The 24,989-nt window shown below is 42.8% G+C and overlaps 1 protein-coding gene across 5 annotated transcripts in view; it reads right to left on the bottom strand.

Annotated features, from left to right (window-relative positions):
* Nucleotides 1–24,989, bottom strand: part of RBM6 (RNA binding motif protein 6) — a 119,720-nt gene that overhangs the window by 57,406 nt on the left and 37,325 nt on the right. For 4 of the 5 annotated variants that reach the window (XM_062200914.1, XM_062200916.1, XM_062200917.1 and 1 more), the window contains exon 6: nt 12,862–12,935. The exons of the other annotated variant lie outside the window; for it this stretch is intronic. In XM_062200914.1, coding sequence (XP_062056898.1) covers nt 12,862–12,935 — 74 coding nt within the window. The remainder of the gene's footprint in view (nt 1–12,861; nt 12,936–24,989) is intronic. 5 annotated transcript variants of the gene reach the window in all.

Genomic DNA, 24,989 nt, shown 5'->3' with positions numbered 1-24,989 from the left:
CGTGGGTGCAGGGGCCCAAGCACTTGGGCCATCTTCTACTGCTTTCCCAGGCCATAGCAGAGAGCTGGATCGGGAGTGGAGCAGCAGGGACCACAGCGCTGCCACAGCTACACCGTAGCACCAGTCCCAGCATGCAAACTCTTTAGACGGCTTCTAAAGCCTTCCAAAATAAAGCCAAATGAAAAAATCATTCAAGAGATTCAAGTGTTTGATATAATATAACCAAGGGTGTGAAAAATCGGCAGTAATATTTTAAATTTTCCCTAGAATACTTTCTGATATGTGAAGTATCATCTGTTTTTGAGGAATCTCAATCTCAACTTGTTTGGTTTTTCTAGTAGGTGCTATCAAATGTATGTGACACCTAACCACTTTTCCAATCAGCCAGAAGAGAGGATGATAGTGATATTTCAAGCTGATTCTAAAAATGTTTATCACCTTTGGTTACTTAAAGACTCTATTCTGGTACTTACATCACATAGATCTCACAATACTGCTCCTACCCTAAGGGCACAGGCTAAGCATCTGACTCTGATAGTCTTGAGTGAAAGTAAAAGCCGTTTCAGCACTCAGTACGGTTCCAACCGCACACGCCACTCCTTTTCTTTTTTTTCTGACTAACCATAACTCTTGTCCTCTTACACCAGGGTTCTCAACCTCAGCACTATTGATATTTGGGGTCACATCATCTTTTGCTGTGGAGAGCTGTCCACATTGCAGGATGTTTAGCAGCATTCCTTGCCTCTATATACTAAATACCAATAGCACCCACCAAAAATGTCTATAGAGTTTGCAAAAAGTCCAATGGCTGGGGAGGGAAAGGTGTCAAAAAACCATCCCCTCCACTAAGAACCACTTCCTTACAATAAACACTATCAGGAAGTTGGGAATAAATTGGCTTCTCCTTTCTCCTGGCTACTATGCTTCTTGGTCTAAAGCTGATAGCAAATATATCCTCTTTGTATATTAAGGATCAAAATGTTTCCTCTCTCATGGGGAATATATTCACTCTTTTTTTTTTTTAAGATTTATTTTTATTTATTTAAAAGTCAAAGTTACAGAGAGAGAGAGCGAGAGAGAGAGAGAGGTCTTCCATCCGATGGTTCACTCCTCAATTGGCCGCAACAGCCAGAGCTGCACAAATCCAAAGCCAGGAGCCAGGAGCTTCTTCTGGGTCTCCCACGTGGGTGCAGGGGCCCAAGCACTTGGGCCATCTTCTATTGCTATCCTAGGCCATAGCAGAGAGCTGGATAGGAAATGGAGCAGCCGGGACTTGAACAGGTGCTCATATGAGATGCCGGTGCTTCAGGCTAGGGCATTAACCCACTGAGCCACAGTGCCAGCCCCTTCGCCGTTTTTTGAGAGGCAATACAAAATGTAAAACATTTAGATCTGGCTCTACTTCTCCCCCTCCAACTCCAAACTTGCTACGGGAGATCTGGCCCAAAGCCCTTGCCTATCATGAGAACTTCTTGGGGTCCCTGACAAAACAATTTAAGTTCCAATCACCTTCCACAGCAGTCGTTCAGCCCACCAAATGAAGGACGCAGCAGCAGATCAATTCATATGATCCCTTGGTTTGAATAAGTAGAGATCATTTTTAAAAATCTCTGCATTAGGGGCCGGTGCTGTGGTGCAACAGGTTAAGCCTCCAACTGTGATGCCGGCATCCCATACATAGGGTGCTGAGTTTGAGCCCCAGCAGCTCCACTTTTTTTTTTTTTTAAGGAATTTATTTATTTATTTGAGAGAGTTACAGACAGTGAGAGGGAGAGACAGAGGGAAAGGTTTTCCTTTGGTTCACTTCCCAAATGGTCACAACAGCCGGAGCTGCGCCAATCCAAAGCCAGAAACCAGGAGCTTCATGTGAACCTCCCACACGAGTGCAGGGGCCCAAACATCTGGGCCATCTTCCACTGCTTTCCCAGGCCACAGCAGAGAGCTGGATGGGAAGAGGAGCAGCTGGGACTGGAACCAGTGCCCATATGGGATGCCAGCGCTGCAGGCGGAGGATTAACCTACTGAGCCACAATGTTGGGCCGCCTGGTAGCTCCACTTTCAAACCAGCTCCCTGATAATGCACCTAGGAAAGCAGCAGAAGATGGTCCAAGTACTTGGACCCCTGCAACCCAAGTGGGAGACCTGGATGGAGTTCTAGCACCCTAGCTTTGGACTGGCTCTGCCCTGCTATTGAGGCCATTTGGGGAGTAAACCAGGGGATGGAAGATCTGTGTCTCCTTTTCTCTGTGTCTCCTTTTCTCTCTGTAACTCTACCTTTCAAATCACTCATTCGATCTTTAAAAAATCATTGCATTCCATTGTTTAAAATGTTATTATTTGGGGAATCTAGGTGAAAAAATACACAGAAATTCTATTATTATTGTAACTTTTCTGCAAATGCAAAATAATCTTTATAAAAAATGTAAATCGGGGCCGGCGCCGTGGTATAGCGGGTAAAGCTACCACCTGCAGTGCCGGCATCCTATATGGTTGTGGGTTCGAGTCCTAGTTGCTCCTCTTCTGATCCAGCTCTCTGCTTTGGCCTAGGAAAGCAGTAAGAAGAAGGCCCAAGTCCTTGGGCCCCTGCACCCATGTGGGAGACCTGGAAAAAGTTCCTGGCTCCTGGCTTCAGATCAGTGCAGCTCCAGCTGTTGTGGCCATCTGGAGAGTGAACCAGCGGATGGAAGACCTCTGCCTCTCTGCCTCTCTGTAGCTCTGCCTTTCAAATAAATAAATTAATTAAAAAAAAAAATGTGAATCTATCCCTGAACAAAGATCTTATGTTCTAAAACTGGATTACAGGGTGGGTGTTATAAAGCATGTTAAGCTGCTGCTTGAGAAACCTCATCCTGTATCAGATGCCTGTTTTGAGTCCTGGCTACTTGGCTACTCTGCTCCCAAGCCAGCTTCCTTTTGATGTGTAACTCAGGAGGCAGCAGGCAATGGCTGAAGTACTTGAGTCCCTCTTACCGATGTGGGAGACCTGGATGGAGTCCCAGTCTCCTGGCTTCAGTCTGCCCCAGTCACGGCTATTGCAGGTATTTGGGGAATGAACCTGAGTATGGAATACCTCTCACTCTCTTTCTTTCTTGTTTTGCATTTCAAATAAATAAACAAACATTTTAAAACTGGATTATGATGACAGAAACACATCTTAGTAAATTTACCAAAATTGTTGAATTGCACACTTAAAAATATTGGATTGTACAGTTAAAATGGGTGAATTTTGATAATAAAGTTCCTTTTCCCTTTCAAGAAAAGATTCCATCACTCTCCTTATATATTCAATCTATATAAATGTTAAAGATGACATCCACAGTATCAACGATGCTGGAAAGAGGTCTCAAGAAACATGTACGGGGGGCCGGCGCTGTGGTGCAGTGCGTTAACGCCCTGACCTGAAGCACTGGCATCCCATGTGGGCAGTTCAAGGCCCAGCCACTGCACTTCCAATCCAGGTCTCTGCTGTGGCCTGGGAAAGCAGTAGAAGATGGCCCAAGTCCTTGGGCCCCTGCACCCATGTGGGAGACCTGGAAGAACCTTCTGGCTTTAGATTGGCCCAGCAGATGGAAGACCTTTCTCTCTGTCTCTCCCTCTCACTGTCTGTAACTCTACCTCCTAAATAAATAAATAAAATCTTTAAAAAAAAAAAAAAGGATGTACAGGCAGGCCACTTTCTGAGCCTTCTTTTCTCCCAGGCTTTGAGCTTTGGTCAGCAATTCCAGGATACAAGGAAATATCCATGCTGGCACATACAAACCATCCAATTACAGAAGTATATTCACTAAAAATTGGTCCAAGCATTTCCTAATAGCATTTTCATTTTCAATATATTTTGGAATAGGTCTGTCCAATCAGAGCAGAAAAGCCTACACACCCTTATACAGCAACATGACCAGGTAAGATTTTTAGCTTAAATGTTCTTCTGTGCTAAGTAAAAACCATTTGTAAATAAATTCTTCATACTTGTTAAGATTAAAGTTTCTTAAGTCTCTTTCTGGCAAATTGATAAAAAAAAAAAAAGTTATTTTTTTTAAAGGAGTGGAGATGGTAAATGGATCTGTATTGTATTTTGACCAGGACTAATTTCCATTGATGTGGAATCTGCATTCTAAATTTAAAATCTTTTTTAAAGAGCTATGATAATTCTCATACCATAGAATTCACTTTATTATAATCAATGATTTTTAGTATATTCACAAGGTTCATCAACCATTACCACTATCTAATTCTAGAACATTATCACCATCCTAAAAAGAAACCTTGCCATTTCATTAGCAATGACTCCTTGTCCCCTTCTGCCCTCCACTGCAAGTCCTGCTTCTCTTACTTTCCATTCAGATATCCCAATTTCATTAGAGAGGCACTGGGTAAAAGTAGCAAGTGAACCAGCTGTCAAAGATCCTGCTGCCAGGTGTGCGTATATACCCTAGCAGGTAAGATGTCCGTGTTTTACTCTGGGCATTGGATGCAGTGGTTAAGATGCCACTTGGAATGCCCACATCCTGATCAGAGTGTCCAATCATGCCCTGGATCCTCTGCCTCTGATCCAGTTTCCTGCTAATGCCACCATGGCAGATAGCAGATAATGGCTCAACTGTTACCCATGTGGTAGAGTCAGATTGAGTTTGGGGCTCAGGGTTTTTTAGCCTGGCCTAGCCCTGGCTGTTGTGTGTATCTGAGGAGTGAATCAGTAGACAGAAGACCTCTGTCTTTGAAATAAATAAATAACAATTTAAGAAGGGGCAAAAAGATCCCCACATTCCCTGTCAGGGTTCCTGCATTCAAAGCCTGGCTCCAGCTACTAATTCTAGCTGCTTGTCAAAGTAGACCCTAGGAGGCAGCATTCACAGCTCAACTGGTTGGACTGAAGACCTGGAATGAGTTCCCAGATCTCAGTTCCAACACACCCAGCAAGCATTTGGGAAGGGAACCAGTAGGTAACAGCTCTTTGTCTTTTTCCAAAATAAATAATAAAAAACCCAACTGCCACCCAAAACAGCACTGACAATTTTCAAGCATCTCTGAACCCTAAGAAGTGGATGAAGAGCCTACATAAAACAGGATTTGGTACAACCAAGCAGATCCCATTGTTACAGAATCACCCTTTACTACACAGGTGCCAGCAACTGCACCAAGCATCTCTTAGAGTAATTATAATTAGAGATGTGACAAAACCAGGGGTTGGTTTTCAGAGTTAGAGTTTTAAAGCCACAGGGTATTTTTCCAGCACTGTTCAAATATACTCCAAATACTACTTCTGCCTCCTGCTCTGTTAACAGGATTTAAAGCAACAGAAACTCCTGTGGAGGCCTGGAAGCAGTCCTCTGATAATCAATCCCAATCAATAGGCTAAAGGAGAAAGACTACTAAGATAAAAAGTCCTCCTGGGCACTGCCACCAAATCTTCTTTCAGCTACATACTCTGTGAAGCCACATCAGAGCTGCTGTAACTTAAGACTTTCTTGTTCTAATCGGATGGGAAGTTGTGATAACAGAAAACATGCATTCAACATTCCCTGCTTGCCTTTGGACCTTATCTGCATGATCTCAGCTAATCCCTTTAAGGAAGGAAGGTCACTGAAACACAGAGGAGTTATGCCACATCTCCAAGTTACAGAGTAGGAGATGACAGAGCTGGAGTGCAAACCTAGGTGGTGTTTCCACAATCTGTGTGTTTAACTACTAGTACTACTACTGCCTTGCACACAAATTTCAATCACTGAACAGTAACCAAATTGTCTAATCAAATTACCATTTAAAAACTCACTTCAATTCTCTTGGATATCACAACTCTCTTGAGAAAAAAAAATTTTTTTTAATTAAAGGTTTCTTTTATTTTATTTGAAAGAGTTAGAGAGAGGGAGGGAGAGGCAGAGAGAGACCTTCCATCGCTGGTTCACTCCCCAGATGGCTGCCACAGCCAGGCCCAAGCCAGGCCCAAGCCAGGATCTAGGAGCTTCTTCCAGGTCTTCCACAAGGGTTGCAGGGATCCAAACACTTTTGTCACCTTCCATTGCTTTTCCCAGGCCATTAGCAGGGAGCTGGATCAGAAGTGCAGCAGCCAAGACCCAAACTGGTACCCATATAGGTAGCAGCTTTACCCATTACACCAAAACGCTGGCCCCAGAAAAACAATCTTTGTTATTTGAAAATGCACACACTCTAAGTATGGAAGGGTTTCAGTATTCAACAGCCTAAGTTTCCAACAGACTGAGTCTCCACCAATGTTTTCTTACAAACAGTCTTCACATGCCCAGGAACACAAGCTTTTTTCTCCTACTGATCTAATTTTAATCTCAAGGACAGATCACATTTTAAGATCTGGCTTCCTGGCCGGCGCCGTGGCTCAACAGGCTAATCCTCCGCCTAGCAGCGCCGGCACACCAGGTTCTAGTCCCGGTCGGGGCGCCCGATTCTGTCCCAGTTGCCCCTCTTCCAGGCCAGCTCTCTGTTGTGGCCCGGGAGTGCAGTGGAGGATGGTCCAGGTCCTTGGGACCTGCACCCCATGGGAGACCAGGATAAGCACCTGGTTCCTGCCTTCGGATCAGCGTGGTGTGCCAACTGCAGCGCACGGGCAGCGGCGGCCATTGGAGGGTGAACCAACAGCAAAAGGAAGACCTTTCTCTGTCTCTCTCTCTCACTGCCAACTCTGCCTGTCAAAATTAAAATTAAAAAAAAATTTATATATATATAAAAGATCTGGCTTCCTTTACAAACTTTCACAAACATCCTGGTCATCCCACTAACTTCAATAATAATAACTCGCTTAACTTTGCTGACACAATAAACATGTTTTAATCAAACTTCATGTATTCCACAGTTTTCATTCCCCAAAACAGAAACAGCTAGTGTCTGAAGGAATTTTCACATAACCTAATAACAGCATCTTTTTTCTTATACTTTAGAACATCGGGTTGATTCTATACACAGAAAGTTGAGTAAAAGTTCCAGGGAAAAGCATTCTCCCAGAGCTACCTTCTGTAAGGACACTTCAGTAAATACTTGACCAAACAGAAACAGGCAACAAGAATTGCAGCAGCAAATTTGATAAAAGATGCTGGGGGCTGGTATTGAGGCACAGTGGGTTAAGTAGCTGCCTATGCTGATGGCATCCCATACTGGAGTGCAAGTTTGAACTCTGACTGCTCCATTTCTAACCCAGCTCCCTGCTAATGCACCTGGGAAAGCAGTAGCAGACAGCCCAATTTTTTGAGTCCCTGCCAACCATGTGCGAGACCAGAACGGAGTTCCAGGCTCCTGTTTTTGGCCCAGTCCAGTCCAGGACGTTGTAACCATCTGGGGAGTGAATCACTGGATGGAAGAGCTTTTCCTTGCTTGCTTTCTCTGTCTCTCTCTGTCACTCTGCCTTTCAAATAAAAAATAAACCTTAAAAAAATGCTAATTCCTGCAGAGCAAATGTCAACAGTATGAGGACATTAAAGCTCACAATTGTCTACCCACTAAAATGTATCAATACTCTTAACACACTGCTTGTTAGTTTCCTCCCCAAGTTCCAGTGTAATGGCACACACAACAGAAATGATATTCCCTTTCAATCCCCAAGGACTCAAACAACAATGAAAGTCAGGAAATGACACTTCCCAGTAGGGATACAATGAAAGGCCCAGCCTTACCAGGTTTATCACCTGCCCTTTCCCCAGGACAGAGATGGTAAAGGTTATATGCTAACAGACTCTAGCCTGCATATCTGCTGGAAATTACTTCCCCAGACAGGTACTGGCTAATCTGACAATCTCCCTGGCCACAATACTCAGCAGTGCTGCACAGAATACTGTTTGATGCCTTCACACAGGTATAAGGAAAAAGACACAGAGGCCTTGGTTATCATCCTAAACAACTTTGCTAGGGCACATATAATCCACAATAGTTGACACAACAAGCTGATACTTTTTATTTTCATCCCCTAGATCCACAAGAAGTCAATGATAAATCGAAGATATTTCAGATGAAGAGTCAGGACGGCAGAGTTACAAAAAACTCAAAGCATTTCACAGAAACCTCCTCAAACAGACACACACTTGAGGCTTAAATAATTAGTTTAAATATAATTTAGATATAAAAATAAATTTCATAGAATTGATTGGATATTACTAGACATGGAAAATGAGGGAAAGAAGGACCCAAACATCTAATTTCATATGCTTACCAAATTCAAGGTGCTATGCTGAGTATTTCATAATTTGTTCACCAAAATTCACCACTCAACAGGGGCCAGCACTGGGGCACAGCAGGCTAAGCCTCCACCTGTAGTGTCGGAATCCCATGTGGGTCTGTGTCCCGGCTGCTCCACTTCCAATCTAGCTCTCTGCTGTGGTCTGGGAAAGCAGTGGAAGATGGTCCAACTGTTTGGCCCCTGTACCCACATGGGAGGACTGGAAGAAGCTCCTGGCTCCTGACTTTGGATTGCCTCAGCTCTGGCTGTTGCAGTCATTTGGGGAGTGAACCAGTGGATGGAAGACCTCTCTGTTTCTCCTTATCTCTCTAATTCTGCCTCTCAAACAAATAAATATTTAAAAAAAAAAATTTCATCACTCAAACGCAGTATTCAAGAAGATCCTCTGGTCATTCCATCTAAAATCATCCCAATCATACAGTCTCTCAAAACTCTGCTTCATTTTCTTTATAGCATTCAGCACTATGAGACATTGTATATTTTTAAATTTTCTGCTTGCTTATGCTTTGTTTTCCTCTATTAAAATACAGTTTCATAGTCTACCTTGTTCATCACAGCATCCTCAGTATTGAGAAAGGTACCTGGGACACAGGAGACACTCATGATTGAATGATCATATTTATATTCACACTAGGGATCCATGAGACACTGGGAGCAAAGGGAATAGAGGCTGAAAGAGTTTAAGAAACTTGGAGTAATCCAGTCAGGAAGCAATCTGACCAGGATCTGCATTCTTCTGTACATTGTACTATCAAAGAACAAAAACTTCCCTGGCAATCCATTCTTTTTTTTTTTTTTTTTTTTTTTTAACAGGCAGAGTGGACAGAGAGAGAGACAGAGAGAAAGGTCTTCCTTTGCTGTTGGTTCAGCCCCCAATGGCCACTGCGGCCCGTGCGCTGTAGCCGGCGCACTGCGCTGATCCGAAGCCAGGAGCCAGGTGCTTATCCTGGTCTCCCATGGGGTGCAGGGCCCAAGGACTTAAGCCATCCTCCACTGCTCTCCTGGGCCACAGCAGAGAGCTGGACTGGAAGAGGAGCAAGCGGGACTAGAACCTGGGATGCCGGCGCCGCAGGCGGAGGATTAGCCTATTGAGCTGCGGCGCCAGCTGGCAATCCATTCTTAAAAACCTTTCCTTCAGCACCATGCCACAGCGGGTTAGGCTGCCATCTGAAATATTGCCATCCCATATGAGCATTAATTCATGTCCTGGCTCCTCCATGTTGTTTTTTTTTTTTTTTTTTTAAAGATTTATTTATTTATTTGAAAGTCACAGTTACACAGAGAGAGGAGAGGCAGAGAGAGAGAGAGGTCTCCCGTCCAATGGTTCACTCCCCAACTGGCCTCAACGGCTGGAGCTGTGCCGATCCAAAGCCAGGAGCTGGGAACTTCTTCCATATCTCCTATGCGGGTGCAGGAGCCCAAGGCCTTGGGCCATCTTCTACTGCTTTCCCAGGCCATAGCAGAGAGCTGGATAGGAAGTGGAGCAGCTGGGACTTGAACATCCCACTTGGACGCCGGTGCTTCAGGCCAGGGCGTTAACCCACTGAACCACAGCACCGGCCCCTCCTCCACTTCTTATCAAGCTCCTGCTAAAGCACCTAGGCAAGCAATGGAAAATGGCCCAAGTACTTGGACCCGTGCCACCTGTATGGGGGACCTGGATAGAGTTCCTGGCCCCTGGTTTTGGTCTGGGCCAGCCCCTGCCATTGCAGTTATTTGGGGAATGAACCAGCGGGTGGAAGATTTCTATTTTTCTTTATTTATCTGTCTTTCAAACAAAAAAATGAACCTTTAAAAAATGGATAAAATGAGTTCTCCCTTTAATGCCCCAAACAGGATCATTACTCACCAGCTAGGATATTTAGATAAATGTCTGACTGATAGAATGAGGGGATTACAAGGATCTTATGCATAAAAGGATTTTGAAACTGTTTGGATCTTTAATTTAAAGAAAAAAGAAAAGTCCTTCCAAATTATTTGCACACAGACTGAGTCAGGAAAATGTTATTAAAATAATATTTATTTGACTAGAAGTTTGTATAGTTCAGTTAATCAGGATTCAGTTTTGTGGCAATGCCAGTAGTCTATCCCACGACCAGGGGGAAGAATAAAAATCTAACATAATAAGTTAAGCTACCACCTGCAATGCTGGCATCCTATATGAGCTCTAGTTCTAGTCTCAGATGTTCCACTTCCATTCAGCTCCCTGTAAATGTGCCTGGGAAAGCAGTTGAAGATGGCCCAAATGCTTGGGCTCCTGCCACCCCTGTGGGAGACCCAGTTGGAGTTCCAGGCTCCTGGCTTTGGCGTAGCCCAGCAGACGAAAAATCTTTTTCTGTTTTTCCCTGTCACACTGCCCTTCAAATAAACAAATAAATCTTTAAACAAACAAACAAAAAAAGAATAATTCCAGTGAATACTGAAAATAAGATTAGACAAAAATTTGGAGTTTGACAGAACAACTCATGTGACCCACGAGTACCATATAATCTGTCTCCTTTCTTAGTATGAGATTATAAGGTCCTAGAAGGAAGGAACTAGTTCTTAATCGTACTTCTAAATACAGCACCACTATGCATAAAGATGGTTATCTATTGAAACAGTGTTTTCCACACCTGAAGAAAACTGGTCCTGCTCCTGCTTTGCTCCAAGTGTCCCATTCACTGGACAGGAGTCATTCATCAGAGATATGGAAGCCCTAGGAGTGTTCATAGAATGGCTAGAGATGGCTGGGGGAAAGACATCTATCTATAAGTCACCTTCTTTCAAAGCTCTTTGCGTAAATATGCTTTTCTCCAGATGTGGTTCCAACAGAAAATCTGCCTAAGGATAAGCCTTGTTTTTTAAGGAAAACTGCCCTGGTTCTACTACTAGTGGACATTACTCTTCAGTGGGCTGGGTATTTTTGACAGGATTTTTTTGTTGTAGAGAAGGGGATGTTAAGTGAAATACAGATATTTTTAAGATCAAAGACTAATGGGGCTGGGCACAGCGGATTAACACCCTGGCCTGAAGCGCTAGCATCCCATATGGAGGAGCTTCATATAGGTGCAGCTCCAGTCATTGTGGCCAATTGGGAAGTGAACCAGCAGATGGAAGACCTCTCTCTCTGCCTCTCCTCTCACTCACTATGTAACTCTAACTTTCAAATAAATAAATAGATCTTAAAAAAAAAAAAAAAGATTAACTAAATCTGATAAAGAGCAGTATCACTCTAGGAGAAACACACGGTCAGGGAAATAAAAGCATAAAAAAGATGATATGTGCCATGATCCTCCCATTTATAGTTTCACCATTTGCAATACTTAGTATAGTGGCAAAGGACTAATTGACTATTCACTGGTAAGAAAAAAGTAGGTTATTAATTGGATTAGTGTTCTCAAATTTGGACAAATTATTAGAACAGAATCAACCACAAGCAGATTGGAATCTTCATTCTTCTCTCCAAAACTGACAATTTTGTTTCTGATACATAATTAACATTTGTTAAATGACTGATTCAGTGATGAATAATCAATAATTAGAAAACTGTCAAATCAAGATGACGTGGTCCTAATCAAATCATTCTCTGAAGATCTAGCAGTCCTTAAACTACTAACAAAAGATAAGGACACACCAGAAATCTTCTCTAATTAATGCCTGCTTTTAAAGCACATCATCTCCACAGCCACAAGGGGAGAGGATGCGTCCAAAGAAGGGGAAAGTATAATGAGCCATACTGCCTGGACCAAAGCTGACAAAAAGGCATTAGGTTACAGAAAGGAAGAGTTCTTCCATAACAACTACTCTTCTCTGGAAGAACCTTCTTTTTGAAGTTTTAAGCTCACTGCAGTCACACTATGTAAACATAGGCAGTGGATACACAAAAAACAAAGTATATCCCTTAACTTCCTTTTCCCACTTTACAGATGGAAGAACTGACATACCACAAAGCAAACTACTTCTCCTAAAGAAATACCATGGTAAGAAGGATTCTATCCATTCAGAAATTCCTCCAAAACTACAAGGCCAATTAAAGACAAAGATGACAATTCTAGGTGGCAAGCTGAGTAACTCAAGATGGTTCAAACATAAAGACAGGTTCAAATTTGCTAACTCAGACCATATGCAGCCAAGGACACAACTCCAACTGGCAAAGAACAAAGACAAACACAATAAACATGAACAATTCACTCCGCCCTGATGGCATTCTTTCAAAAGTAGCACATGCAGGCAGGACCTGAGTGCCAACCAAGTCACAGCAGTCACATCAGTGGTCTTCATCCTAGATCTGGGATTAACTATTGACCCTGAATTTCTGTGCCAGGCAGATCCTTGGGTCATAATCAAGGATCATACTTTTCATCAGGACGCCCATATCTCAGTCACATTCCAGAGAGAAGCACTCCAGACCTGCCATTTTCCCCCATCTACTATGTCTGGAATTTAGTCCAACTGCAAATGGGCTCTAGGTTTTAAAGAACATTATGTGCCCATTAACTCTACTAGCAAAAACCTTCCCAGCCTTTTAAAAACTTTCTCCTCACAACTGCTCTTTGGATGGAATGTGGTATGCTCCAAAGATAGATTTCTTGTCTTTCCAAAGTGAAACCATTTGAAACCCTCCCTCCCCATACATAACAAATATATCCTTCCAGCATCATTTGACCGAAGTATAAAGCAACCTGGTTGGCCTCCATGCATCCGATGGCATCTTCCAAGAGTGAAAATTCCACGCAGACATAGCCATAGTCGTAACCTGGGGACAGCATTTAAATACAGACGGGAGTGGTGTTAGTGCCTTGCAAACACAAAAGACACACTTAAATCCCCTGTTTCTGAACCCCTTAGATACAAGCCCTCCCAACTAGACCCTCCCTCCCTATACTAAGCAAAGTTGCTACCCCAAACAGAAAAAAGTATTGAAGGAAAGTCTGGACGTTTCTGGACTTTGAGATTCATTCCAATATGGCTTTTCCTATTAACCAAGAAGATCCTTCGCCCTCTAGCACTGGTGATCTAGTGAGGGTACCCCAGAATTGGGTAACCCCCCACAGAAAGCTCATATAGGGACCCAAAACATTATAACCACAGGCTGAGTCTTCTGGAAATACAAAGTCAACAACAGCAGGAAAGTATCTGAAAAAAATGTATCCAGAGAGAAGAAGAAGCAATTATCCCAAGGCTATGCTAATAGTCACCACTTATCAAGCAGAAACCACTTTCAAAGACAGAAGTGCTGACAGACTGAGGCAACTATTCTGTTTAGATACCACAGGAGGCTTCTTGTTGGCATGGGACAGACCATTTCAGGTCTCCTCTTTTGTTTTTCCTTGTTTCAACTCAAGTCATAAACCAGCTAAAATCTTTATGAAAGGAGGAAGATGTAAAAACAAAAATAAATACAAATAGCTGGGTCCAAAATTGTGCTCTATGGCAGGCTGAGGGAAAGACAGCAGTCGTTAGCAATTAACACTTGTTCAAGAACTGCACATACTATTATTACTAGAAAATACCTTTCACCTTACTCTTGAGCAAGTGTTATATGCAGCACAGGCCTGAGACTCTCATGACCCATGATGCTGGAAGTCATGGGATTTACAGGCTGCTGACTCTAGTACTAATCCATTCTGTAACTCCCTGATAACATCTGACTACAAGAACACACTTGTCAATGCCATGGTCCGCAAATGGCTTCCATGCTTCCTCCACTGCCTCACAGGATAAAGAGCTCATCTCTAGAAGTAACACTGCGCAAATGAAACAGCAAGAAAAAGATGTGATTGGTTTAGATAAGAAATAAAACTGAGGGGAAGACACAAAATTTATGACAAATCTGAGCACAATATATATATAATAAGAGAAAACTGATATTCCATCAAGGTATCAACAGCCAAAAAACTAGGGCAACAGAAAGTGTAAACTTAAAAAAAAAAATACCCAATTTGGTGAAATAGGTTGGATTCCTTGTTACATGAAATAAATGGTTTAGGATGCTTTGTTATGATAGTAATACATTTTGATTTTAGATCTGTTAAATATTACAAGTACAGTATGAAATGTTGCAATGGTACAGATTGGTCCTTGCTCTGAGTTTGAAGAAATTACCAGGAAGAACAAATAAAACAAAAAAATCTACTTGACATCTCGGCACCACCTTAGGCTGAGAGACAGATATTCTACCCTAATTTCACAGTTTTAACAACTATGAATTAAAACTAAACCCTCCAAACTGTTTAAACTTACCACACAATCAGTTTCCTCTGATTAGTAACTCTTTGAAGAAATAAAAATACTTTAGAGAAACAATATATATATTGGTATATATCCCATTGACAGTGGAAATTGTTTTGGTATTTAATTATTTTTAAGTAGATTTGATCCATTTGATCAAACGCAGTGAACATTTGATACATAAAACATTCTGCATTCTGTAAAGGGCTGTGAACAATCCTGAGCAATCACAGAGTAGCGGAAGCAACTAGAATACTTGTTATCAACAAATATCTACTGTAGAAACTCAAACTATAACTGGAAAGGGCTAACCACCATGAAACAAGCAGACTCTTGAACGTGTTGGTTAACTCTACAGAACATAGCAAAGGAATGCTCAGGTGTGTGGAAAGCAACACTCTCTACAGCAGCCAAAATTTTAAAAAATGGGGAAATAACAACAAACTGTCAAAGCCAAGCCCTAAGTTGTCTTTCTATGCTTAAAGAAGTAACCACTGTGGCCCAGAAGAACACACAGAATCTCTGGATAGAGAGAACAGAACAAAGGCTCATGACAACATTCACTCTCTGCTAAAGAACAAATAGAATTTGATATTAAAGTTATTGGGAAGGGAAATATATAGTCTATAGGAGACACTATGAGCAAATAATAGCACTCTCTACTTCAGCCCTGTAATAGCAGATATTGACCATGTACTGAAGATTTAATAATGATTCACAATCCCAACACTCAATTTCTTACACCTGAAACTTTAGCTATCAAACAAGAACAGATATTTAGGTTATAACTATACTACTCAACATTTAAAAGAAAAAAAGGCAAGTACCCAGTCTCAACCCCAGGCATTCTGTGTGTTCAAGATTCACGGTTATACCATAAGGATTTTCAGAAATTGCCAAAACAGACAATGATACTAGAATAATATTTACATAGAATTTGTTGGTACGAGGCTTTAAGCACTTTACATAGACGGATTTAATCTTCACAAGATTACCTGTGAGGTAAATATTATTAACTCCATTTTATCAATAAGGAAACAAATGGGGAAAAAAGATAATTTATTCAAAATTACCTTAAAGTAAGCACCAATACTGAGAGGTCCAGAGTCCATATTCAAGCTAATGCTGGTAACCATTATTCTATATAGCCTGTCATGTTTTAATAAGATCCTAGACTGATTTAAATAACCTGAATTCCAAAGTCTACAGAGTCCAGGTACAAAAAAGGTTGCACAAGCCTGAGCATAGCTAACTGCTTGTCTATAGTTAATACTGAAATTACAGCACAATGCTTCTATTTTTAAGTATCTATGACAGAACCATTGTGAGTGGTCTTTAGTATGCAAGTTAAAAAGCATTCACTCTCAAGAACTGCCTATACTGGCTCCCAAAATTCTTCTGTAAAGACAAAAACTAAAAAGTCTTATTGCAAATGATGGGTATAAAAATTGTCTAGCAATACAGAAAGATACTTGATACAGCATTATTTTAAAAGTTTTAACAATGAACATATCCTTGCATACAATTATGTAAAATGTATATAGAAAAAAGGACTGGAATTAAATACAGTGAAATAACATCTAACTTGGAGGTTAGAGACAAAAGTCACCATATAAAAAGAAAGCCATGCACCATCACAATCATAGTTGAAGACCCCAAGGTGAAGAACAACATACCATATTTCAATATAGGTAAGTCCAACATTGCCAGTTTTTCCTCCAGCGTTGCAACAGATCACTTTTCCTTTGGTTGACACCAGATGAAGAGGTTGGCTTGCATTTAAGGGCCACAATGTGTGAAAAATACATCACTTTAAATAACAGAATCACAGCCAGCACAGTGAATGCTCACACTCAAACTTGGAAACAGACCAACTGCAGCCATACTCAAGTCGTATCCATCCCCACCTCCATGCTCACTCCATGGGAGGGGAAACAGGGTGTAGGATGGGTGGGAGGGGGTGAGGAATAGGGTTTGAGCAAGCACAGGTGAATACACAAAATCTGCAAACACATGTAATGCAACACAACAGTATACCAAAATGATTACAGTGGTTGCACTGCTATAGTAGGATAATCAGGGACTTCTTCCTTTATTTTCTAAATACAGTTTTATACTTCACAGAAAAGGCCCTACTAGGCAAGAAAGACAGCCCACCCACAGACCTATACATTCTGAAAATAACTAAGCCATCTTGCATTGAGAATTGCTAGAAACTGCTTAGAATCAAGATGTAGACTCAGTGTGAACAGTCTATAAACAGATTTTTACCAGAGAGAGTAATAAAAAGTATATTTTATTACCTTCTTCTTCCACCGTCCCTTGCTGGGAAGAAGTCTATCTGATAGGCTGATGTGTGCCTTTGTGTTTATTTATGTGACTATTAAAACATACCTAACTCCATTTTCTAATCTAAATGTACTAATCTTATAGAAAAGTCAATGTTCTCTATGCTTTTTCCAGGCAACTGAGAAGGAAGAGAACTAGGCAAGGGAAGGAAAAAGGCTTCACAAGGGAAGGAAAAAGGCTTTAAAAGTGATATTAAAATTTCAAATCTTCTCCACCTTCATTAACCATGTTGTTGGTTATTCCCCAAAGAGGTGTATGTGTTAAAAGCTAACCAGGTGGTTACGGAACAAGGTAAAAAAATAAATAAATAAAATAAAATAAACATTTAAAAAATCAATCAAGCAAACAATCAATCTTAAATAGGGCCAGTGTTGTGCTGTAGCAAGTTAAGCTGCCACCTGCAATGCCAGCATCAGATATGAATGCTGGTTTGAGTCTCGGCTGCTCTACTTCCCATCCAGCTCCCTGCTGATGCACCTGGGAAAGCAATGGAAAATGGCCCAATTTCTTGGGCCCCTGTATCCACCTGGGAGGCCCAAATGAGGGTCCTGGCTTTGGCATGGCCCAACTGCTAGCCATTGTGACCATATGGAGAATGAACCAGCAGATGGAAGCTCCCTATCTCTAACTCTCCCCCTTTCTCTCTATAACTTTGCTGTCCAAATAAATAAAAAAATTTTTTAAAAAAGCCCTGAAGAAAAGTATCCAATCACAGAACTAACTCTTCAGTTTCTGTCCCTGGAAAAGCTGACTCAGTGATGCTGACAAACGTTCACTCCAGGCACTCCAAGTCAACTGTTAGGCTCAGGCTCAGCTTGTGAAACAGTTTTAAGAAATGTCTGTTTAGGAGTTGACGCTGCAGCATAGCAGGTAGGGCTGCGGCCTGCAGTGCCAGCATCCCATGTGGACACCAGTTCAAGTCCCAGAGGAACCATTTCTGATCCAGCTTTCTTTTGTGGCCTGGGAAAGCAGTGGAAGACGGCCCAACTCCTTGGGCCCCTGCACCCAAGTGGGAGGAACTGGAGGAGGCTCCTGGTTCCTGGCTTTGGATCAGCACAGCTCTGGCCATTGTGGCCAACTGGGAAGTGAACCAGTGGATGGAGGACCTCTCTCTCTCTGCCTCTCCTTCTCTCTTTGTATAACTCTGACTTTGAAATAAATAAAGAAATCTTGAGAAAAAAAAAATCTGTTTAAGTTAAAAAGATGGACAACCCTACCTTCAAAGTGACCTAGAAAAGCCAACTATTAAGAGAGTACTGGATGACTCTGAAAAAGCTCAGAATATACACACCAATTATAAAACACAAAAGGGGGGAATCAGAATTTTAAAGGACATACACATAGGGGGAGATGGAGTTTCTTCTTCTTCTTCTTCTTTTTTTTTTTTTTTTTTTTTTTTTGACAGGCAGAGTGGACAGTGGGAGAGAGAGACAGAGAGAAAGGTCTTCCTTTTGCCGTTGGTTCACCCTCCAATGGCCGCCGCAGCCAGCGCGCTGCAGCCAGCGCACCACGCTGATCCGATGGCAGGAGCCAGGTGCTTCTCCTGGCCTCCCATGCGGGTGCAGGGCCCAAGCACTTGGGCCATCCTCCACTGCACTCCCTGGCCACAGCAGAGAGCTGGCCTGGAAGAGGGGCAACCGGGACAGAATCCGGCGCCCCGACCGGGACTAGAACCCGGTGTGCCGGCGCCGCAAGGCGGAGGATTAGCCTGTTGAGCCGTAGCGCCGGCCAGAGTTTCTTCATTTTATAGGTATGTTTGAGAGATTCAAAAGGGCTTAGTTCTACAGGTCTTGTTTTGCTAATTCCATTTCAGTGGGAATATAAGTTTTTAAGATAAAAATAAGTGTTATAAAGTTACAGAATTTAGCAAAAGCCAAAACAGAACTGATCCAGTATCTGAATTCCTAGAGGCTTGTGTCCAAGAATTCCAGCAGGTACTTTGTTCAATTAAAACCTCAAATGATGCACACAGGAAAATAATTTATACGTCAAAATATCATTTTGGAAGAATGGAAACTGTCCGCATGAATTCCATCACTTATAAACACTTTCAATTCTCTTACCCTTAACTACACAAGTAAGTGTAGTAATCAGATGAAGCCAGGACGACATACACTGCTAGTACTTGCCAATTTTTAAATGACTGTATATGGTTTGATTTTATTTAGTTCTCTGTCTGCATCAACTGGTTAAACAAAAAATTGTTTGGGGGCAAATGTTGTGGTGCAGTAGGTAAAGTCACCACCTGTGATGCTGGCCTCCCATATGGGTACCAGTTTGAGTCCAGGTTGCTCCACTTCTGATCCAGCTCCCTACTAATGTGCATGGGAAAGCAGTGGAAGATGGCCCAAGTACTTGGCCCAGGCACCCAAGTGGAGACCTAGAGGCGGCTCCTGGCTCCTGGCTTGGGGCCAGCCCAGCTCCAGTCATTGGGGCCATCTGGAGAGTGAACCAGTGGATAGAAGATCTTTTTCTCTTTCTGCCCCCCCCCTTTCTCTCTATAACTCTATCTTTCAAATAAATAAATCTTAAAAACTTTTTTTTTGTTTGAATTTATTTCCAATGATCAAAATTAATTCCGGCATCACTTCATCCTTATACTGATTCTCTAGGCCGAGGATATTTGCTTGGAAACTCTCATCCTTATTCAAGTTATTTCAAATGCACTAGCAGTGTTGGTACTATGCGAACAAAGTAGCATCCTTGTCCCTGTAAAGTTTAATCTAAAGAAGAACCATGACTAATAAAATAGGCAGACACCACCTCACAAGTCTACATAAGTCAAAAAGGGGAGCAATGATTCTTTAAAGAGTCAATGATCTCATTCACTTAAAAGCAAAACAAAACAAAAACACTGCAGAACGACAATCAAGAATGAGATCTGCTTTCTCCAAGGCAAGAACACTTGCGGACAGAAGCAAGAATGGTGCAGGCATGGCAGAAGGATTACCCAGGAGAAAAGCAGCATCAATGCTACAACAAACTGCCTATGCAGAGAAATGACACCAAAGCAAATGAGGTCCCAGATCAGCGACTGGGGTCCTTTTATGTCTATATCCCCAATGCTAGCACTCAATGGTGCTTAGTCAATGTCCTATCAATTGTAATGAGCAATACAGTGGGAAAGCAACTTCTCTAGTTCTGTACATATACTGAAGCTATAATGAACACAAGTCCCTGGACCTGAGTTATCCCACACACAAAGTAGCAATGATGGTAACTACTTTGCAGAGGGTTTCAGGGTACAAAGAAATAATGTATTTCAGTACCTCTGTTCAATAGCACGATGAGGTACCAGAGTTCAGACAGCTGCCTTGTGTTACTGCTTCTCAGATATGCCTCATTAATAATATTTTAGCAGCTGAAAGGAAATATGCATTTCCTCACTGATTAATAGTGCATATTAAGAATTTATCTACTGGGGCCGGAGCTGTGGCGTAGTGATCTAAGCCTCTGCCTGTAGCACCGGCATCCCATTTGGGCAGCAGTTTGAGTCCCAGCTGCTCCACTTCCAATCCACCTCTCTGCTATGGCCAGGAAAAGCAGTAGAAGATGGCCCAAGTACTCTGATGTGGGAGACCCAGAGAAGCTCCTGGCTCCAGGTTTCAGATCAGTCCAGCTCTGGCCATTGTGGCCATTTGAGGAGTGAACCAGTGGATGGAAGACCTCTCTCTGTGTCTTTCCCTCTGTCTGTAACTCTACCTCTCAAATAAATAAATAAAAATCTAAATATATATATATATTTAAATAATGTAAATATTCAAATAATACAAATACACACACACACATATATATACACACACAAACACACACACACTAGAGCTGCAGTGCCAGCATCCCATATGGGTGCCAGTTGAAGTCCTGGCTGCTCTACTTCCGATCCAGCTCTCTGCTATGGCCTAGGAAAGCAGTAGAAGATGGCCCAAGTGTTTGAGCCTCTGCACCCACATGGAAGACCTGGAAGAAATTCCTGGCTCCTGGTTTAAGACTGGCACAGCTCTGGCTATGGCAGCTACTGGGGAGTGAATCAGTGAATGGAAGAACTCTCTTTCCCTATAACTCTACCTTTCAAATAAATAAAATCTTTTTTAAAAAAAAAGCTCTGGGGGTCAGTGCAACGGCTCACCAGGCTAGTCCTCTGCTTGCGGCGCCAGCACCCCGGGTTCTAGTCCCAGTTGGGGCGCCGGATTCTATCCCGGTTGCCCCTCTTCCAGTCCAGTTCTCTGCTGTGGCCCGGGAAGGCAGTGGAGGATGGCCCAAGTGCTTGGGCCCTGCACCTGCATGGGAGACCAGGAGGAAGCACCTGGCTCCTGGCTTCAGATCAGCGCAGCATGCCGGCCATAGCGGCCATTTGGAGGGTGAACCAACGGAAGGAAGACCTTTCTCTCTGTCTCTAACTCTGTTTAAAAAAAAAAAAAAAAAAAAAAAAAGCTTTGGGAAGATTCCACAAAAATGATCATATCTGAGCTGGAAATTGTTCAGGATGACAGCAAATCACAGTGGACCAGCCATTTACCAATTCGAGAAATTTTTATTTATTTTTATTGTTTTATTTATTTACTTTTTTACAGGCAGAGTGGACAGTGAGAGTGAGAGAAAGGTCTTCCTTTTCCGTTGGTTCACCCCCCAACAGCCGCTCCAGCCAGTGTGCTGTGGCCGGCGCACCATGCCGATCTGAAGCCAGGAGCCAGGTGCTTCTCCTGGTCTCCCACGCGGGTGCAGGGCCCAAGGACTTTGAGCCATCCTCCACTGCACTCCTGGGCCTCAGCAGAGAGCTGGACTGGAAGAGGAGCAACCGGGATAGGATCCGGCGCCCCAACCGGGACTAGAACCCGAGGTGCCGGCTCCACAGGCAGAGGATTAGCCTAGTGAGCCACGGCGCTGGCCCAAGAAGTTAACTAACATCCAGAGAAGACTAAGACAACTGGCATCCGTAAGACTCAAAACTTGACCAGATCAGTAGCTAAGGACTAAGTACTACAAATTAATTATCACCTCCATTTTCTATCTTCATTACTAAAGTATTAATTTTCTAAGGTATTTTTTGAAATGGCTTGGAAACCAAGTTTCAAATTATGCTAAACATCTCAAATGCTCTTAATCACTTAAAAAGTTCTCTCTGGTAAAATAGTCCACTTTGAAAAAGAAAAAAAAAAAAGAGAGAGAGAAATTTCCCTGATATTAAGACTGAAACAATCAAGGTCTCCCAGAGTCTACTGTACATAAGACAGCTCCTTTCTGGGAACTGACAAATTCTTTTCTTTTCTTTTTTTTTTTTTGGACTGGCAGTTAGACAGTGAGAGAGAGACAGAGAGAAAGGTCTTCCTTTTCCATTGGTTCGCCTCCCCAAATGGCTGCTACGGCCGGCGCGCCAATTCAAAGCCAGGAGCCAGGTGCTTCCCCCTGGTCTCCCATGTGAGTGCAGGGCCCAAGCACCTGGGCCATCCTCCACCGCCTTCCTGGGCTACAGCAGAGAGCTAGACTGGAAGAGGAGCAACCGGGATAGAATCCGGCGCCCCAGCCGGGACTAGAACCCAGGGTGCTGGCGCTGCAGGCAGAGGATTAGCCAAGTGAGCCGCAGCGCCGGCCGGGAACTGACAAATTCTTACAACCCACCATGTAAAAAGTGAAAATAATACTTTTTAAAAATATATATCAGGGCTGGCGCTGTGGCACAGTAGGTAAAGCTGCCACCTGCAGTGCCGGCGCTGGTTTGAGTCCCGGCTGCTCCACTTCTGATCCAGCTCTATGCTATGGCCTCATGAAGAAGTTAAAGATGTCCCAAGTCCATGTGCCCCTGTACCCACATGGGAGACCCAGAGGAGGCTCCTGACTTCAGATCGGCGTAGCTCCAGCTATTATGGCCATCTGGCGAGTGAACCAGAGGATGAAAGACCTCTCTCTCTGCTTCTGCCTCTCTGTAACTCTGCCTTTTGAATCAATAAATAAATCTTTAAAATGTGTGTGTGTGTGTGTGTGTATATATATATATCAGGGGCTGGTGTTGTGGCACAAGGGGTTAAGCTGCCGCCACCAATGCCAGTATCACAAATGGGAGCCAGTTTGGGTCCTGGCTGCTCCACTTCCATTCCAGCTCTCTGTTCATGCACCTGAGACAGCAACAGACGATAGCCCAAGTGCTTGGGCACCTGCACCCATGTGGAAGAGCCAGATGGATCTCCTGGCTTCAGCCTGGCCCACGCCAGCTGTTGTGGCCATCTGGGGAGTGAACCAATAAATGGAAGATATCTCTCTCTCTCTCTCTCTGTATCCCCCCTCCTATAACTCTATCTTTCAAATAAATAATAAAAATAAATATTAAAGTACCAATTTATTTACCTTTCTGAAATTCAGGGGATATCACAAATAAGTATTTCCTGACCTTTCTGACCAACAGTTACCAGCAAGCATTTGCTGTGTTGTTAGTCTTTTAACCTTGTTGCCTTTATTTTTTTTAAAGATTTATTTATTTATTTATTTGAAAGGAAGAGTTACAAGGAGGCAGAGGCAGAGAGAGAGAGAGAGAGAGAGAGAGGTTTTCCATACACTGGTTCACTCCCCAATTGGCTGCAATGGCATGTGCAACGGCAGGTGCTCCAGTCCAAAAGCAGGAGCCAGGAGTTTCCTCCAGGTTTCCCATGTGGGTGCAGGGGCTGAAGAACTTGGGCCATATTCCACTGCTTTCCCAATCCATAGCAGAGAGCTGGATTGGAAGAGGAACAGCCTGTACTCGAACCAGCACCCATGTGATATGCTGGCACAATAGGCAAAGGCTTTACCCGCTAGACCACAGTGCCATCCCAAACCTTGTTGCCTTTAAACATCAACTATGGTGTCAATGTTTTCCCCATTGATGTATTAGAAACCTAATCTCCAATGCAAGAATGTTGAGAGGCATGATCTTTTAAGAGGTAATCAGATCAGGAGGGCACTGCCCTCATGAGTGAATTCATGTCGTGTTTTCAAGAGTGGATTAGTTATCTCAGGAGTGGGTTTCCTAATAAAAGCATGACTTCAGCCTCTTTCCTCTCTCTAACATTCATTTGCACTTCTACCTTCCACCCCAAGATGACAGAGCACTAGGGCTCTTGCCAGATTGAGCCCCTTGATCTTAGACTTCTTTCAACTGTGAGAAATAACTTTCTTTTCCTTATAAATTTCCCAGTCTATGATATTCTGTTATAGCAACACAAAATCCTCTAGTAACTTTAGAATTAAAATACAAAACATTCTACTGATAGTTATCCAGGGTAGTAAATTCTTCAAACTTTCAACCAAAAAAAAATAAAAAATAAAAAAAAAAACCTCACATAAGAACATCCAGATTCCTTAACAAAAACTTAATAACAACATATGGTGGCCCCTGCTCAGGACAGAAACATGAACACTCATCCCATTTTCCACACTCAGATACTGGTTGGATGAATGAAGCAACAAGTAAACAATAACATTACTCAACATTTTTGATAGTACAGCCATACACCAATCAAAATGGTAACAGCAAAGAAAGCGTAATAACTTTTTCAGGTTATAGAGAACTGTTTTATTTTTATTTTTTAAAGATTTATTTATTTATTTGAAATTCAGAGATACACAGAGAGAGAGAGAGAGAGATCTTCCATCTGCTGGTTCAATCCCCAATTGGCTGCAATGGCTGGAGCTGTACCTATCTGAGCCAGGAGCCAGGAGCTTCTTTCGGGTTGCCCACGCGGGTACAGGGGCCCAAGGACGTGGGCCATCTTCTGCTTCTTTTCCAGGCCATGGCAGATAGCTGGAAAGGAAGTGGAACAGCCGGGACCCGTACCGGTGCCCATATGGGATGCCAGCACTGGAGGTGGCAGCCTTACCCACTATGCCACAGCGCCAGCCCCAGAACTGTTTTATTTTAAAAGATAAAAATACAAGGGTATTGTGGCACAGAGGGTAAAAGCCACTGCCTGCGGTGGCAGCATCCCATTTGGGTGCCAGTTCAAATCCCTGCTAATGTACCTGGGAAAGCAGCAGAAGATGGCCCAAGTACTTGGGTCCCTGCAACCATCTGAGAGGCCTGGAAGAAGCTCCTGGCTCCTGGCTCCAGATCAGTCCAGCTCTGGCTGTTGCAGCCGTGAGCCAGTGATTGTAAGATCTCTCTCCATTTCTCCCTCTCTGTAACTCTGCCTTTCAAATGCAGAAATCTTTTTTTTTTTTTTTTTTTTTTTGGACAGGCAGAGTGGACAGAGAGAGAGACAGA

This window comes from Lepus europaeus, chromosome 9 (genome assembly GCF_033115175.1).
Source record: "Lepus europaeus isolate LE1 chromosome 9, mLepTim1.pri, whole genome shotgun sequence".
Lineage (NCBI taxonomy): Eukaryota > Metazoa > Chordata > Mammalia > Lagomorpha > Leporidae > Lepus > Lepus europaeus.
The sequence above is the reverse complement of the archived record's forward strand: the minus strand, read 5'-3'. Positions and strand labels throughout refer to the sequence as shown.